This window comes from Balaenoptera physalus, assembly GCF_965194825.1.
Source record: "Balaenoptera physalus genome assembly, chromosome: 8".
Classification (NCBI taxonomy): Eukaryota; Metazoa; Chordata; class Mammalia; order Artiodactyla; family Balaenopteridae; genus Balaenoptera; species Balaenoptera physalus.
In genome coordinates, this window is record NC_138887.1 from 102,057,791 (window position 1) to 102,076,166 (window position 18,376).

Sequence of the window (18,376 nt, forward strand, 5' to 3'; positions counted from 1 at the left end):
AAAAACAGAAACACAGATCAATGGAACAAGATAGAAAGCCCAGAGATAAACCCATGCACCTATGGTCAACTAATCTATGACAAAGGAGGCAAGGATATACAATGGAGAAAAGACAGTCTCTTCAGTAAGTGGTGCTGGGAAAACTGGACAGCTACATGTAAAAGAATGAAATTAGAACACTCCCTAACATCATACACAAAAATAAACTCAAAATGGATTCGAGACCTAAATGTAAGACCGGACACTATAAAACTCTTTAGAGGAAAACATAGGAAGAACACTCTTTGACATAAATCACAGCAAGATCTTTTTTGATCCCCCTCCTAGAGTAATAGAAATAAAAAAAAAATAAACAAATGGGACCTAATGAAACTTCAAAGCTTTTGCACAGCAAAGGAAACCATAAACGAGACGAAAAGACAACCCTCGGAATGGGAGAAAATATTCACAAACGAATCAATGGACAAAGGATTAATCTCCAAAATATATAAACAGCTCATGCAGCTCAATATTAAAAAAAGAAACACCCAATCCAAAGATGGGCAGAAGACCTAAATAGACCTTTCGCCAAAGAAGACATACAGATGGCCAAGAAGCACATGAAAAACTGCTCAACATCACTAATTATTAGAGAAATGCAAATCAAAACTACAATGAGGTATCACCTCACACCACTTAGAATGGGCATCATCAGAAAATCTACAAACAACAAATGCTGGAGAGGGTGTGGAGAAAAGGGACCCCTCTTGCACTGTTGGTGGGAATGTAAATTGATACAGCCACTATGGAGAACAGTATGGAGGTTCCTTAAAAAACTAAAACTAAAATTACCATATGATCCAGCAATCCCACTACTGGGCATATACCCAGAGAAAACCATAATTCGAAAAGACACATGCACCCCAATGTTCATTGCAGCACTGTTTACAATAGCCAGGTCATGGAAGCAACCTAAATGCCCATCTACAGATGAATGGATAAAGAAGATGTGGTATATATATACAATGGAATATTACTCAGCCATAAAAAGGAACAAAATTGGGTCATTTGTTGAGACGTGGATGGATCTAGAGAGTGTCATACAGAGTGAAGTAAGTCAGAAAGAGAAAAATAAATATCATATATTAACACATATATGTGGAACCTAGAAAAATGGTACAGATGAACCAGTTTGCAGGGCAGAAATTGAGACACAGATGTAGAGAACAAACATATGGACACCAGAGGGGGAAAGCTGCGGGGGGGTGGTGGTGTGATGAATTGGGTGATTGGGATTGACATGTATACACTGATGTGTATAAAATTGATGACTAATAAAAACCTGCTGTATAAAAAAAAAAAGTGCCTTCTTGATAAAATGTTTAAAATAAAAAAAAAAGAAAAAACTGTCTTGCATAAAGAAATACTTATTTGAAGTTCACAATTAACTTCAGTTTTAATTATTTTCCTTTTTAAAGTTCAAAATATATTTTTATATTGTTAATTTTAAAATCATATTCATAGTATGATTATATTTCTATTAATTTTTTTTTCTATTAATTTTTTTCTGAATATATCTAGCTATTCATTTACCCAACTGCACATATACAGAGCTATATTTGGAATCATGTTTAACAAATATCATAAAGTTGTTCTGGGATATTGAGATTTTGGGTAATTTGTAGCTGTTTTTTAGGTGATTTATTTATATTCTTCATATATATGTCATGTACATCTCTATTTTTAATAAGAATTATTATTTTTTAAAAGCAAATAAAATTTATTGAAAAAAAAAAAAGAAATGAAATAGGTAAGCCAGAGACTGGGAGAAAACATGCTCATATTTAAACTCTTACCTTGAACTCATCTGAGATTTCAGACACAAAGGATGATATCTGCTTCATGAGCCTGTCCACACTGCTCTCACTTCCTGTTTTGAGGAGTGTAGTAATGGCCAGGGTAGCAATGCTTCTGTTTGAGTCTGTGATCAAGTTTTCTAAGTCCAGATTGCAGGCAGTAACAGCAGAGGGGTGCTTCATTGCCACCTTGTCAAAAGGCAAGAAAAAAATTAAGCAAATTGCTACTGATAAAGACCAGAACTTCAAGAAAGAAAAGAAGACGAAAATAGAAATTTTTTTTTTTTTTACTTTAAAAACTGGAATTTTATTTCCTTTATTTGTAATTTCTATTTGGGCCTCCCCTTATAATATGATCATCACCATTAATTATACAGGTGTGCAAAACCAGAATCAGGAATTTAAAAGTTTCCTTTTTTTTTTCCACAACTCACACACACACACACACACACACACTGTATTTTATTTTTAGAAGAGATAAATAAACTGACACCAAGCATTGTAAATGGATGACCACAACAAAAGCAACAATGATTGCAATTACCAAACACGAAACACACTCATACTATGTCATAATATTAACATCCAGTCCAGTAATCCTCCACTGTAACAGCTCCTTTACTTTGCAGTGTAAATTGATTTGTATATTTTTGCCTCTGAATCCTTGTGGGGTTTTTTTTTTAAATTCAAACAGAAAGTCACAAAAATTATAATCATCCTCATCAGTTCACTCAGTCCCATGTAATTAATTTTTTTTTCATCTTGATCTTTTGTTAGCACTTTTATGAATTCATCAGTTTTCCATTAGAGTTCTGAAAATGCTTATTCATTCACTTCAGCAGTATAGTCAGTTATCAGAAACCTGTACTTGTCAGAGTCTTTTCCATGAATTCCTTGAAAATGAAACCCTTTTATAGGAACATTTTTGTGAAAGCACCCAGAACTCTCTGTAAATGACAAAAGACTTAAAAATGACCACGGTTAAAGATTTGATGAAAGTTCATAATAATGCAATTGACAAGGAAATTTAGTTATTTCTGAGATACACATTTTAAAGTAATAACTAGAATTATGACTTATAACATTATACCAGAACATATAAGATTTTTAGAAATTTCATGTAATATCTGAAACATTTATATTAACATATTTCCATACACATAACCCAAAGAAAGTTTAGTATTAGTTGTTTTTTTATTTGTTTCTTTGTTTTTTTATACTGCAGGTTCTTATTAGTCATCAATTTTATACACATCAGTGTATACATGCCAATCCCAATCGCCCAATTCAGCACACAACCATACCCACCCCACCATGGTTTTCCCCCCTTGGTGTCCATATGTTTGTTCTCTACATCTGTGTCTCAACTTCTGCCCTGCAAACTGGTTCATCTGTACCATTTTTCTAGGTTCCACATACATGTGTTAATATACGATATTTGTTTTTCTCTTTCTGACTTACTTCACTCTGTATGACACTCTCTAGATCCACCCACGTCTCAACAAATGACTCAATTTTGTTCCTTTTTATGGCTAAGTAATATTCCATTGTATACACGTACCACATATTCTTTATCCATTCGTCTGTCGATGGGCATTTAGGTTGCTTCCATGACCTGGCTATTGTAAACAGTGCTGCAATGAACATTGGGGTGCATGTGTCTTTTCGAATTATGGTTTTCTCTGGGTATATGCCCAGTAGTGGGATTGCTGGATCATATGGTAATTTTAGTTTTAGTTTTTTAAGGAACCTCCATACTGTTCTCCATAGTGGCTGTATCAATTTACATTCCCACCAACAGTGCAAGAGGGGTCCCTTTTCTCCACACCCTCTCCAGCATTTGTTGTTTGTAGATTTTCTGATGATGCCCATTCTAAGTGGTGTGAGGTGATACCTCATTGTAGTTTTGATTTGCATTTCTCTAATAATTAGTGATGAGCAGCTTTTCATGTGCTTCTTGGCCATCTGTATGTCTTCTTTGGCGAAAGGTCTATTTAGGTCTTCTGCCCATTTTTGGATTGGGTTGTTTGTTTCTTTAATATTGAGCTGCATGAGCTGTTTATATATTTTGGAGATTAATCCTTTGTCCATTGATTCGTTTGTGAATATTTTCTCCCATTCCGAGGGTTGTCTTTTCGTCTCGTTTATGGTTTCCTTTGCTGTGCAAAAGCTTTGAAGTTTCATTAGGTCCCATTTGTTTATTTTTTTTTTATTTCTATTACTCTAGGAGGGGGATCAAAAAAGATCTTGCTGTGATTTATGTCAAAGAGTGTTCTTCCTATGTTTTCCTCAAAAGAGTTTTATAGTGTCCGGTCTTACATTTAGGTCTCGAATCCATTTTGAGTTTATTTTTGTGTATGATGTTAGGGAGTGTTCTAATTTCATTCTTTTACATGTAGCTGTCCAGTTTTCCCAGCACCACTTACTGAAGAGACTGTCTTTTCTCCATTGTATATCCTTGCCTCCTTTGTCATAGATTAGTTGACCATAGGTGCATGGGTTTATCTCTGGGCTTTCTATCTTGTTCCATTGATCTGTGTTTCTGTTTTTCTGCCAGTACCATATTGTCTTGATTACTGTAGCTTTGTAGTATAGTCTGAAGTCAGGGAATCTGATTCCTCCAGCTCCGTTGTTTTCCCTCAAGACTGCTTTGCCTATTCGGGGTCTTTTGTGTCTCCATACAAATTTTAAGATTTTTTTGTTCTAGTTCCGTAAAAAATGCCATTGGTAATTTGATAGGGATTGCATTGAATCTGTAGATTGCTTTGGGTAGTATAGTCATTTTCACAATATTGATTCTTCCAATCCAAGAACATGGTATATCTCTCCATCTGCTGGTATCATCTTTAATTTCTTTCATCAGTGTCTTATAGTTTTCTGCATACAGGTCTTCTGTCTCCCTAGGTAGGTTTATTCCTAGGTATTTTATTCTTTTTGTTGCAGTGGTAAATGGGAGTGTTTCCTTAATTTCTCTTTCAGATTTTTCATCATTAGTATATAGGAACGCAAGAGATTTCTGTGCATTAATTTTGTATCCTGCAACTTTACCAAATTCATTGATTAGCTCTAGTAGTTTTCTGGTGGCATCTTTAGGATTCTCTATGTATAGTATCATGTCACCTGCAAACAGTGACAGTTTTACTTCTTCTTTTCCAATTTGTATTCCTTTTATTTCTTTTTCTTCTCTGATTGCCATGGCTAGGACTTCCAAAACTATGTTGGATAATAGTGGTGAGAGTGGACATCCTTGTCTCGTTCCTGATCTTAGAGGAAATGCTTTTAGTTTTTCACCACTGAGAATGATGTTTGCTGTGGGTTTGTCGTATATGGCCTTTATTATGTTGAGGTAGGTTCCCTCTATGCCCTTTCTGGAGAGTTTTTATCATAAATGGGTGTTGAATTTTGTCAAAAGCTTTTACTGCATCTATTGAGATGGTCATATGGTTTTTATTCTTCAGTTTGTTAATATGGTGTATCACATTGATTTATTTGCATATACTGAAGAATCCTTGCCTCCCTGGGATAAATCCCACTTGATCATGGTGTATGATCCTTTTAATGTGTTGTTGGATTCTGTTTGCTAGTATTATGTTGAGGATTTTTGCATCTATATTCATCAGTGATATTGGTCTGTAATTTTCTTTTTTTGTAGTATCTTTGTCTGGTTTTGGTATCAGGGTGATGGTGGCCTCACAGAATGAGTTTGGGAGTGTTCCTTCCTCTGCAATTTTTTGGAAGAGTTTGAGAAGGATGGGTGTTAGCTCTTCTCTAAATGTTTGATAGAATTCACCTGTGAAGCCATCTGGTCCTGGACTTTTGTTTGTTGGAAGATTTTTAATCACAGTTTCAATTTCATTACTTGTGATTGTTCTGTTCATATTTTCTGTTTCTTCCTGGTTCAGTCTTGGAAGGTTATACCTTTCTAAGAATTTGTCCATTTCTTCCAGGTTGTCCATTTTATTGGCATAGAGTTGTTTGTAGTAGTCTCTTAGGATGCTTTGTATTTCTGCGGTGTCTGTTGTAACTTCTCCTTTTTCATTTCTAATTTTATTGATTTGAGTCCTCTCCCTCTTTTTCTTGATGAGTCTGGCTAATGGTTTATCAATTTTGTTTATCTTCTCAAAGAACCAGCTTTTAGTTTTATTGATCTTTGCTATTGTTTTCTTTGTTTCTATTTCATTTATTTCTGCTCTGATCTTTATGATTTCTTTCCTTCAGCTAACTTTGGGTTTTGTTTATTCTTCTTTCTCTAGTTCCTTTAGGTGTAAGGTTAGATTGCTTTTTTGAGATTTTTCTTGTTTCTTGAGGTAGGCTTGTATAGCTATAAACTTCCCTCTTAGAACTGCTTTTGCTGCATCCCATAGGTTTTGGATCGTCGTGTTTTCATTGTCATATGTCTCTAGGTATTTTTTGATTTCCTCTGATTTCTTCAGCGATCTCTTGGTTATTTAGTAATGTATTGTTTAGCCTCTATGTGTTTGTGTTTTTTATGTTTTTTCCCCTGTAATTCATTTCTTATCTCATAGCGTTGTGGTCAGAAAAGATGCTTGATATGATTTCAATATTCTTAAATTTACTGAGGCTTGATTTGTGACCCAAGATCCTGGAGAATGTTCCGTGTGCACTTGAGAAGAAAGCGTAATCTGCTGTTTTGGGATGGAATGTCCTATAAATATCAATTAAATCTATCTGGTCTATTGTGTCACTTAAAGCTTCTGTTTCCTTATTTATTTTCATTTTGGATGATCTGTCCATTGGTGTAAGTGAGGTGTTAAAGTCCCCCACTATTACTGTGTTACTGTCGATTTCCTCTTTTATAGCTGTTAGCAGTTGCCTTATTTATTGAGGTGCTCCTATGTTGGGTGCATATATATTTATAATTGTTGTATCTTCTTCTTGGATTGATCCCTTGATCATTATGTAGTGTCTTTCCTTGTCTCTTGTAACATTCTTATTTTAAAGTCTATTTTATCTGATATGAGTATTGCCACTCCAGCTTTCTTTTGATTTCCATTTGCATGGAATATCTTTTTCCATCCCCCCACTTTCAGTCTGTATGTGCCCCTAGGTCTGAAGTGGGTCTCTTGTAGACAGCATATATATGGGTCTTGTTTTTGTATCCATTCAGCAAGCCTGTGTCTTTTGGCTGGAGCATTTAATCCATTCACGTTTAAGGTAATTATTGATATGTATGTTCCTTTGACCATTTTCTTAATTGTTTTGGGTATGTTTTTGTAGGTCCTTTTCTTCTCTTGTGTTTCCCACTTAGAGAAGTTCCTTTAGCATTTGTTGTAGAGCTGGTTTGGTGGTGCTGAATTCTCTCAGCTTTTGCTTATCTGTAAACACTTTTAATTTCTCCATCAAATCTGAATGAGATCCTTGCCGGGTAAAGTAATCTTGGTTGTAGGTTCTTCCCTTTCATCACTTTAAGTATATCATGCCACTCCCTTCTGTCTTGTAGAGTTTCTGCTGAGAAATCAGCTGTTAACCTTATGGGAGTTCCCTTGTATGTTATTTGTAGTTTTTCCCTGGCTGCTTTCAGTAATTTTTCTTTGCCTTTAATTTTTGCCAATTTGATTACTCTGTGTCTCGGTGTGTTTCTCCTTGGTTTATCCTATATGGGACTCTCTGTGCTTCCTGGACTTGGGTGGCTATTTCCTTTCCCATGTTAGGGAAGTTTTCAACTATTATCTCTTCAAATATTTTCTCTGGTCCTTTCTCTCTTCTCCTTCTGGGATCCCTATAATGCGAATGTTGTTGCCTTTAATGTTGTCCCAGAGGTCTCTTAGGCTGTCTTCATTTCTTTTCATTTTTTTTTCTTTATTCTGTTCCGCAGCAGTGAATTCCACCATTCTGTCTTCCAGGTCACTTATCCGTTCTTCTGCCTCAGTTATTCTGCTATTGACTCCTTCTAGTGTAGTTTTCATTTCAGTTATTGTATTGTTCATCTCTGTTTGTTTGTTCTTTAATTCTTCTAGGTCTTTGTTAAACATTTCTTGCATGTTCTCAATCTTTGCCTCCATTGTTTTTCCGAGGTCCTGGATCATCTTCACTATCATTACTCTGAGTTCTTTTTCTGGAAGGTTGCCTATCTCCACTTCATTTAGTTGTTTTTCTGGGGTTTTATCTTGTTCCTTCATCTGGTACATAGCCCCTGCCTTTTCATCTTGTCTATCTTTCTGTGAATGTGGTTTTTGTTCCACAGGCTGCAGGATTGTAGTTCTTCTTGCTTCTGCTGTCTGCCCTCTGGTGGATGAGGCTATCTAAGAGGCTTGATGGGAGGGACTGGTCAGAAATTTTAATTAAGGTAAATGCCTTTTTAAAATCTAAACGGGACAACATATGGTAAAAAGCAATTTTTTCAAGATGAATGTTTCTAATAAATAAGATACGATATATCATTTGATAAATGATTAACTGCTAGTTACAGTATAGCACAGCACTTTATCTTCCTAAGTTTCTATAACCTTTATAACAATATCATATTCTGCCTTTTATTACAGTTGGCCTGTTTCTCCTTATAGTACATGTGTTCATGGTTACCTATTCTACTAGATTTTAGAATCTCTGAGAGTAGGACCTAGAATGATAAACACTACTCGAAGACACTTAAATGTAATATATTACCACTTATAAAACACTTCTGTATTTAAGCAAGCAAACTCCAACCAAACTGGATTGCTCACGGTCACTAAAACATGTCTGTCATTGTCCTGCTTCTTTGCTTTTGTTGATGATGTTCACCTCTCTGCCTAATCCTATACTGGTATAGAATCCTTTATCCATAATGCTAAAATTTTGAAAACTCAGCAAAGTATTGCCATCAAAATCACTTAACAGCAAAAAATGACCCAAACTAATGTAAAACAGAGTCTTAATTTATTCCATGTAGTGAGGATAGTCATACGTATAAAGCAGAAATATTAACGTGTCTAATGTGTCTAACTGCTCCAGGCCCAAAGGGGTTAGTATTAATATAAGAGATGGCACCATATTACCTCTCTAAAATTCTCAAAATACTGATTTCTGAGATACATCTGGTCCCAAGATTATAGATGAAGGAATATGAACCGATATCAACTCTTCAAAATACAATTCATATTGTTCTATAAAGCCTCCTTCTATGGCTGCTCTAAATTTCTCTCTCCTCCAATTGTTAATACAATTAATTTATAGTCAACCACATATTACATTAGACCAGTATTCTACAACATTAAACTTTCATTTAAAATTTTTAGGGACTTCCCTGGTGGCACAGTGGTTGGGACTTCGCACTCCCAACGCAGGCAGCCTGGGTTCGATCCCTGGTCAGGGAACTAGATCCCACATGCATGAAACAACTAAGAGTTTGCATGCCACAACTAAGGAGCCAGTGAGCCGCAAATAAGGAGCTGGTAAGCCACAACTAAGGAGCCTGCCTGCCGCAACTAAGACCCAGCACAACCACATAAATAAATATTTTTAAAAATAAATAAATAAAATAAAATATTTATAGTTATTTAATTCCTTCTGTGTTTCTGCACTGTATCCTCTAGATTTATGCTGTTCAATATAGTAGCCAATAACCATATGTGACTACTAAGCCTTTGAAATGTGGTTATTCCAAACAGAGGTATGCTGTAAATACAAAATATACACCGGATATGAAAGACTTAATATGAAAAAACAGAAGGTAAAATATATCTCTAATAATTTTATACTGATCACATTAATAAATTTTATAAATGTTAGGGTAAATAAAATATATGTTTAAAATTAATCTCATCATAAAAGAATTTAATGTGGTTACAATAAAATTTAAAATTGCATATGTGACTCACATAGTGTTTCTATTGGATAGTGTTGCTATAGACCAGCACTGAACTTCCTGCAATGATAGAAATATTCTATATCTGCAGTGTCTAATATGATAGTCACTAACTACATGTGGCTATTGAGCACATGAATAATAGTATAAATGGCCATATCTAAGGCTGCAAATACAAGTGAGGTGCTACAGAAGTGAAGCCCATAAATCATATCTACTAACCTTGGACAGAAAGCCAAATGCTTCGTATTTAATGTTTCTCAATTGAACACTGATACAAGTCAATAGTTAGCAAAGGAACACCTACCTTGTTCAAGGTCCTCACAGCTGCATATCTCAAAGCTGGCTTAGGAGAACTACAGAAAAGCTGAAGAACTAGGAAAGAAAAAAGGTCACTGTGAACATAGCTCATTTCAACATATAGCATGTTTCTGAAAATACATGAAGAATCACATTCAAAATACGCATAAGGAAATTAGATCACAGCATCAAAAATTCACATGAAAAATACATCATCAAAAATAGAAAAAGTACTTTTTGTTGAGCTATAAAAACTTTAAATACAGGAAACAAAGTTTATTTTTTTTCCTAAAAAACGTAATATACCCATTAATATCTGAATTTAAAGAGTGTTAATATTTATGGTTGTAAGAGTAAATGGGTTTTTTAAACATGGAGAACTGAAGGCATTAAAGTTACTTGTTTTCTAAGTAAAAACTTAAATTTTTTAATATGGGGAAATGATAACTTCAGAAAAAGAAATACAGTCACCCCTCCATATCTGCAGGGGACTGGACCCTGGATCTTCCAGGACCCCTGGCAGATACCCAAATCTGGGGATGCTAAAGACCCTTATATAAAATGGTGTAGCACAATCAGCCCTTGGTATCTGCAGGTTCCACATCTGAGGATTCAACCAACCGTGAATCGATTGGGTTGAATCGGTGGGATGTGGAACCCAAGGATATGGAGATACAACTGTAATTAAAAAACAGCTAAAATAAATCATTTACATATCAAAATGTAAAGGCTATATATACAGAGCTAAGGTTCAAAAATACCTATTCTGTAGACCTATGGAACTTAAAACAAAAACATAAGGAAATAAACAAAAGCCAGTTATCAAATATACAACTAACCTGAAACAGCAGGTGCCAACTCCCTTGCAGTACAGTTAGGAAGATGGATGATAGCTGAAGCAGCTTCATAAATAACCATTTCATGTTTATTTCGCAAGCAGCTCTCAATGAAATCAAAGACTGGACTTTCATGGCTGACAATAAATAGACATAGGCCATAATTAGATATCATAAAGAAGAGAGGCAATGTGCATAGTGGCCAGAAGCACAGACAGGGGGACTTCCCTGGTGGCACAGTGGTTAAGACTCCATGCTCCCAATTCAGGGGGCCCGGGTTCAATCCCTGGTCAGGGAATTAGATCCCACATGCATGCCTCAACTGAGAGTTCATATGCCACAACTAAGAAGCCTGTGTGCTGCAACTAAGGAGCCAGTGAGCTGCAACTAACAAGCCCACAAGCTGCAACTAACAAGCCTGCGAGCCGCAACTAAGACCTGGCGCGACCAAATAAATAAATAAATAAATATTTTTTTTTAAAAAAAGCACAGACAGAATGAGAAGCACTTTTGGAATTATGAATGAAGGACCTCTGAAAATACACTCTTCCATAAAAGCAATGAGAATACTGGTGTAAATTTTCAAAATCAACTTTTTCAACACTCTAGAAGTTAGCTAAAGGATTGCAACAATCCTAGGAACATTTATTCAAGAGGAACAGCTGAATTTTCATAAGAACAGTAAGCTTTCTGGTATTTTAACTTGCTCTATTTCATACCCTCTTCCCAGCTTCATGGTAGCCTTGGAAACCAGGGCCTCAGAACCACACTAGCTATGAAAGCCAGCAGCCTAGTAGCCACTGAAAGAGGCAGATAAATTTGGAGCACCATCAAAAGCCCTGTTCCCAGAGCACTGTCACTACTTGACCTGAATGATGCTCCTTAAAAAAGCCCCATTCATGAAGCTAATTTTTTGGCCGTGCTACACAGCATGTGGAATCTCAGTTCCCCAACCAGGGGTCGAGCCCATGCACTCTGCAGTGGAAGCGTGGAGTCCAAACCACTGGACCACCAGGGAATTCCCCGAAGCTAATTTTTATTTCATCTGACTCTGAGGACATTCAGTGAGGAAAGCCCCATCCCCAGGAGGTTTGTCTCCCAAAAAACAGCGGCAATTGCTTAACACTGCAGTTGCCACAGGTATTGATTCTAGTTGGTGCAAACAAGAGTCTGGCCAAAAAAACTTAAAAAGAAAATCTAAGAAATGAGATGCCCCTAAGGGGCTTTAATTTCTGACCTATTCCTGGGGATCTAGAAGGCTGTGCAAATAGCCAGGAAAGATCTTACAGAGCTCTAGCCTCTCACCCATGCTCAGCTTTGAGTTTCTGCACAGTTAGGAAGGGAAGACTAAGGCACAGTTATGCATACCCCAATACACAAAATGCCCACTGAAAAAAAGATGGGAGACATGTTGGTCAAAAGCATTTAAGAAAATCTGTCAAATCATTATCCGAAGACTCAGCTAACCAAGCAGACTTCAGTAGCCACACATGATAAAGAATAAGGACTGCAGAATTAGTCCAGGAAAGTCACTAAACAAACAACAACAACAAACAGCAACAAAAACAAACTCTGAGGATGGAAAAGGGGGAAATAAGATTGTCAGTTACCACAGTATATTAAATATCCAGTTTTTGACAAAAAGCTATGACACACAAAGAAATAGTGAGATATAGTGAAAAACAGCAGTCAATAGAAATTATTCTTGAAGGAGCCCAGATGTTGGATTTACTAGGCAAAGCCTTTAAGTCAACTAATATAAATATGTTCAAAGAAGCAAAAGAAACCATATCTAAAGAATTAAAGGGAATTAAAAAGTTAAAGGCATGACAATCATGCCTCACCCGAGAGAGAGTATCAATAAAGAGGAAGAAATGAATTTTGGTTTTTTTTTTAAAGGAACCAAATAGAAACTCTGGATTTGGGAAGTGCATAGCTAGAATAAAAATTTCAAATCTGCTCGGATAAAAAAAAACAAGTACCTACAATATGCTGCCTACAAGAGACTCACTTTAGGGCAAAAGTCACACATAGATTGAAAGTGAGCAGATGGAAAAAGATATTTCATGCAAATGGAAACAATAAGAAAGCAGGGGTAGCGATATTCATATCAGACAAAACAGACTTTAAAACAAAGTCCAAAAAGAAAGACAAAGAAGGACACTATATAATGATAAAGGGATTAGTACAAGAAGAGGACATTACACTTGTTAACATATATATGCACCCAACGTAGGAACACCTAAATATACAAAATAAATACTAACAGACATAAAGGGAGAAATTGACAGGAATACAATAATAGTAGGAGACTTTAACACCCCACTGACATCAATGGACAGATCTTTCAGACAGAAAATCAATAAGGCAAGAGAGATCCTAAATGACACAATAGAATGGATGTACTTAATTGGTATCTACAGGACACTTCATCCAAAAAAACACAAAAACAAACAAAATACACATTCTTTTCAAGTGCTCATGGAACATTCTCTAGGATAGACCACACACGAGGACACAAAACAAGCCTCAATGAATTTAAGAAGACAGAAATTATTTCAAGCATCTTTTCTGACCGCAACAGTATGAAACTAGAAATCAACCACAGAAAGAAAAATGGGAAAAAACAATCATATGGAGACTAAACAACATCCTACTAAAAAAACCAATGAGTCAACAATGAAATCAAAAAGGAAATCAGAAAATACCTCGAGACAAATGACAATGAAAACACAACCTACAAAATCTATGGGATGCAGCAAAAGTAGTTCAAAGAGGGAAATTCAGAGCAATACAGGCCTTTCTCGAGCAACAAGTAAAATCTCAAGTAAATAACCTAACCTACCACCTAAAAGAATTAGAAAAAAGAAGAAGAAACAAAACCCAAAGTCATTAGAAGGAAGGAAATAATAAAGATCAGAGAGGAAATAAATAAAATAGAGATCAAAACAACAATAGAAAAGATCGATAAAACCAAGAGCTGGTTTTTTGAAAGGATAAACAAAATCGACAAACCTCTAGCCAGGCTACCAAAAAGAAAAGAGAGAAGACCCAAATAAACAAAATAAGAAATGAGAAATAACAACCAATGCTGCAGAAATACAAAAAATCATAAGAAAATACTATGAACAGTTATAAACCAACAAATTGAACAACCGAGAAGAAACAGAAAAGGTTTTAGAAACATACAGTCAGCCAGAACTGAATCAAGAAGAAACATAATTTGAACAGACCAATCACTAGACGTGTAATAGAATCTGTAATAAAAAACAAACAAAAAAACCCAAATACTCCCCACAAACAAAATCCAGGACCAGATGGCTTAACTGGGGAATTCAACCAAACATACAAAGAGGAACGTATACCTATCCTTCTCAAATTATTCCAAAAGATTTAAGAGGAGGAAACACTCCCAAAGTCAGTTTATGCAGCCACCATCACCCTGATACCAAAAACAAAGACACTACAAAAAAAGAAAATTACTGGCCAATATCTTTGACAAACAGAGATGCAAAAATCCTCAACAAAATTTAAGCAAGCCAACTCCAACAACACATATAAAGGATCATACGCCATGATCAAGCTGGATTCTTACCAGGGTCACAAAGATGGTTCAACATATGCAAATCAATGTGATATACCACATCAACAAAAGAAAAGACAAAAACCATATGATCATCTCAATAGATGTAGAAAAAGCATGTGATAAAATTCAACATCCATTCACGATGAAAACTCTCACTGAAGTGGGTATAGGGGGAATACATCTCAACATAATAAAAACCATTTATGACAAACCCAGAGCCAACACAATACTCAACAGTGAAAAGCTGAAAGCCTTCCCACTAAATTTTGGAACAAGACAAGGGTGCCCACTCTCACCACTGCTATTCAACGTATTATTGGAAGTCCTAGCCTCAGCAACCAGACAAGAAAAAGAAATAAAAGGTATCCAAATTGGAAGGGAAGAGGTAAAATTGTCATTATATGCAGATGACACAGTACTCTATACAGAAAACCTAAAGACTCCACACAAAAACTATTAGAACTAATAAATGAATTCAGCACGGTAGCAGGGTACAAGATTAATATACAGAAATCTGTTGCATTTCTTTACAGTAACAATGAAATATCAGAAAGTAAAAAAAAAAAGTTTAAAATCGCACTAAACACACCCACCCACCCACCCACACACACACACACACACACACACACACACAAACACGGGAATAAACCTAACCAAGGAGGTGAAAGACCTATATGCTGAGAACTCTAAAACACTGATAAAGGAAACTGAAGATGATTCACAGAAATGAAAAGATATCCCATGCTCCTGGATTGGAAGAATTAATATTATTAAAATGGCCATACTACTGAAAGCAATCTACAAATTTAATGCTATATCTATCAAACTACCCATGACATTTTTCACAGAACTAGAACAAATAATCCTAAAATTTATATGGAATCACAGAAGGCCCTGAATTGGCAAAGCAATTCTGAGGAAAAAGAACAAAGCTGGAGGTATAACTCTCCCAGACTTCAGACAATACTACAAAGCTACACTAATCAAAACACTGTGGTACTGGCACAAAAGCAGACATGTAGATCAATGGAACAGAATAGAGAGCCCAGAAACAAACCCATACAATTAATCTTCAGCAAAGGAGGCAAGAATATACGATGGAGAAAACACACTGCCTTCAGCAAGTGGTGCTGGGAAAGCTGGACAGCTATTTGTAAATCAATGAAATTAGAACACTCCCTCACATCATATACAAAAATAAACTCAAAATGCTTTAAAGACACATACACGATGTGACACCGTAAAAATCCTGGAAGAGAAGATAGGCAAAACATTCTCTGACATAAATAGTAGCAATACTTTCTTAGACCAGTCTCCCAAGGCAAAAGAAAAAAAACCAAAAATAAACAAATGGGACCTAACCAAACTTAAAAGCTTCTGCATAGCAAAGGAAACCATCAACGAAATGAAAATACAACCTATAGAATGTGAGAAAATATTTGCAAACAATGTGACTGACAAGGGGTTAATTTCCAAAATATACAAACAGCTCATAAAACTCAATATCAAAAAAAACAAACAACCCAATCAAAAAATGGGCAGATGACCTAAATAGACATTTTTCCAAAGAAGATATACAGATGGCCAACATGCATATGAAAAGATGGTCAATATTACTAATTAAATGCAAATCAAAACCACAAGGAGGTATCGCCTTACACCAGTCAGAATGGCTATCATCAAAAAGTCTATAAATAATCAATGCTGGAGAGGGTGTGGAGAAAAGGGAACCCTCCTACACTGTTAGTGGGAATGTAAACTGGTGCAACCAGTAAGTAGGGAAAACAGTATGGAGGTTCCTTAAAAAACTAAAAATAGAGCTACCAAATGATCCAGCAATCCTATTCTTGGGCATATAACCAGAAAAGACAAAAACTCTAATTCGAAAAGATACATGCACCCCAATGTTCACAGCAGCACTATTTACAATAGCCAAGACATGGAAGCAACCTAAGTGTCCATCAACAGATGAATGGATAAAGAGGTGATATGCATATATATATATAATACACACACACACACACACACACACACACACACACACGTGGACTATTACTCAGCCATAAAAAAGAATGAATCACTTTGCTGTACACCTGAAACACAGTAGTGTAAATCAACTATACTTCAATTTAAAAAAAAGTGAGAGAGTTCAGAAACAACTTTCAAAAAATTCAAATCTGCAATTCAACAGCTGATTTGCACTGACAGTAGAAAAAGCCAGTAACTTGAGGATAGGTTAAACTGAGATAATCCAGCTGAGGAAAATAAAGAATGAAGGAAAAAAAAAAAAAACAGAGCCTTGGAGACCTATGGAATACGACCAAGTGTACCAACATTTTCATGATAGGAGTCCCAGAAGGAAAGGAGAGAGACAAAGGGACAAAAGGAATATCCTGAGAAATAATGACCCAAAACTGCCAAAATTTGTTAAAAATATTAATCTACACACTTGAGAAGCTCAACAAATCCCAAGTTGGAAAAATACAAAAAGATCCACATATAGACACACCATAGTCAAAGTGCTGAAAGCATAAGACAGAGAGAAAATCTTGACAGAAGCAAGATAAAAGCTACTCATCACATTGTACAGGGGAGCAACAATACAATTAATGGCTTTTCACCTGAAACAATGAAATAGAGAATGCCATATTCAAAGTGTTGAAATAAAAAAATAAAAATTCTCTATCCAGCAGAACTGTGTTCCAAAAATGAAGGCTAATAAAAGGACATTCCCAGATAAGCAGTGACTGAGACAATGCATTGCTAACATACCTGATTTATAAAAAATACTAAACGAAGTCTGTTAAACTGAAAGACTGACTCCAGTGACATGAATAATCAATGCGAAATAAAGAGCACCAGAAATGGTAAATATGAGTTAATATAAATGATTCTATAAATAATATTTTCATTTCTCTTCTTAACTAATTTAAAGGACATAAAATTGTATAAAAATAATTATAACACTGCAGTATTGGATAATGCACATACACGTAATATACATGACAATAATAGCAAACAGGAGCAGGGAGAGTACAGAACTATACTGCAGCAAAGATTCTATATTTTACTAAAATTAAATTACTCTTAATCTGAAGTAGATTGTGGTAAATTAAAATGCATATTCTAATCCCCAGAGAAACAACTTTTTAAACAGTAAAAATATTGACAGAGAAATTAAAATGATTCAATGAAAATTTTATTTAACACAAAAGAAGGCAGTCAAAGAGGAAGAGAGGAACAAAAAAGACTTCTATAGAAAAAACAGCAAAATGGTGAAGGTAAATACAACCATGTCAATAATTATATTAAATGGGAAAGGTCTAAACACCCCAACCAAAAGATAGAGATTACCAGACAGGATAAAAAAGCAAGATCAAACTATGTGCCATCTACAAGAGATACAAATTAGATTAAAAGATACAAATGAGATGAAAGTAAAATGATAGGAAAAGATATGCCATGCAAACTAATCGTAAGAGATCAGGAGTGACTATATTAATATCAGACAGAGAATTTAAGACAAAATATTACAAGAGACAAAAAGAGACATAATGAGAAGCTGCTCAATACATCAGGATGATATAACAATGATAAACATATACACACTTAACAACAGAGACTCAAAATGTATGAAGCAAAACTTAACACTAAAGGAGAAATAGATCTTTTAACAATAATAGCTGGAGATGTCTATACCTACCCAATAGCTGATAGAACAACTAGACAAAATCATCAAGGATATAGAGGACTTGAACAATTTAATTCCTCAACTCAACCTAGAACATTCAACCCAGTGACTATAAAATACATTCTTTTCAAGTGCATATGGACAGTTCTCAAAGACAGATTAAATGCCAGTCATAAAACAAGTCTCAATACATTTAAAAGGATAGAAATCATCAAAGCATATTCCCCAACCACGACTGAATTAAATTATAAATTAGCAACAGAAAATAAAGGAAATCCCCAATATTTGGAAATTAAACAACTTATTTCTAAGTAACCCATG

General features: G+C 35.3%; 2 protein-coding genes across 6 annotated transcripts in view; one reads left to right on the top strand and one right to left on the bottom strand.

The window, feature by feature from the left end:
- Positions 1-18,376, top strand: part of MEST (mesoderm specific transcript) — a 114,798-nt gene that overhangs the window by 78,535 nt on the left and 17,887 nt on the right. Inside the window, exon 12 of one of the 2 annotated variants that reach the window (XM_082473115.1) lies at positions 9,074-9,927. The exons of the other annotated variant lie outside the window; for it this stretch is intronic. Within the exon in view, the coding sequence (XP_082329241.1) occupies positions 9,074-9,155 (82 nt within the window). The 3' untranslated portion in view covers positions 9,156-9,927. Of the gene's footprint in view, positions 1-9,073; positions 9,928-18,376 lie in introns of those variants that run through there. 2 annotated transcript variants of the gene reach the window in all.
- COPG2 (COPI coat complex subunit gamma 2) overlaps positions 1-18,376 on the bottom strand; it is a 144,617-nt gene that overhangs the window by 58,697 nt on the left and 67,544 nt on the right. For all 4 annotated transcript variants that reach the window (XM_082472922.1, XM_082472924.1, XM_082472923.1 and 1 more), the window contains 3 exons: positions 10,782-10,915; positions 9,950-10,017; positions 1,836-2,024 (listed from right to left, as the gene is read on the bottom strand). In XM_082472922.1, the coding sequence (XP_082329048.1) occupies positions 1,836-2,024; positions 9,950-10,017; positions 10,782-10,915 (391 nt within the window). The remainder of the gene's footprint in view (positions 1-1,835; positions 2,025-9,949; positions 10,018-10,781; positions 10,916-18,376) is intronic.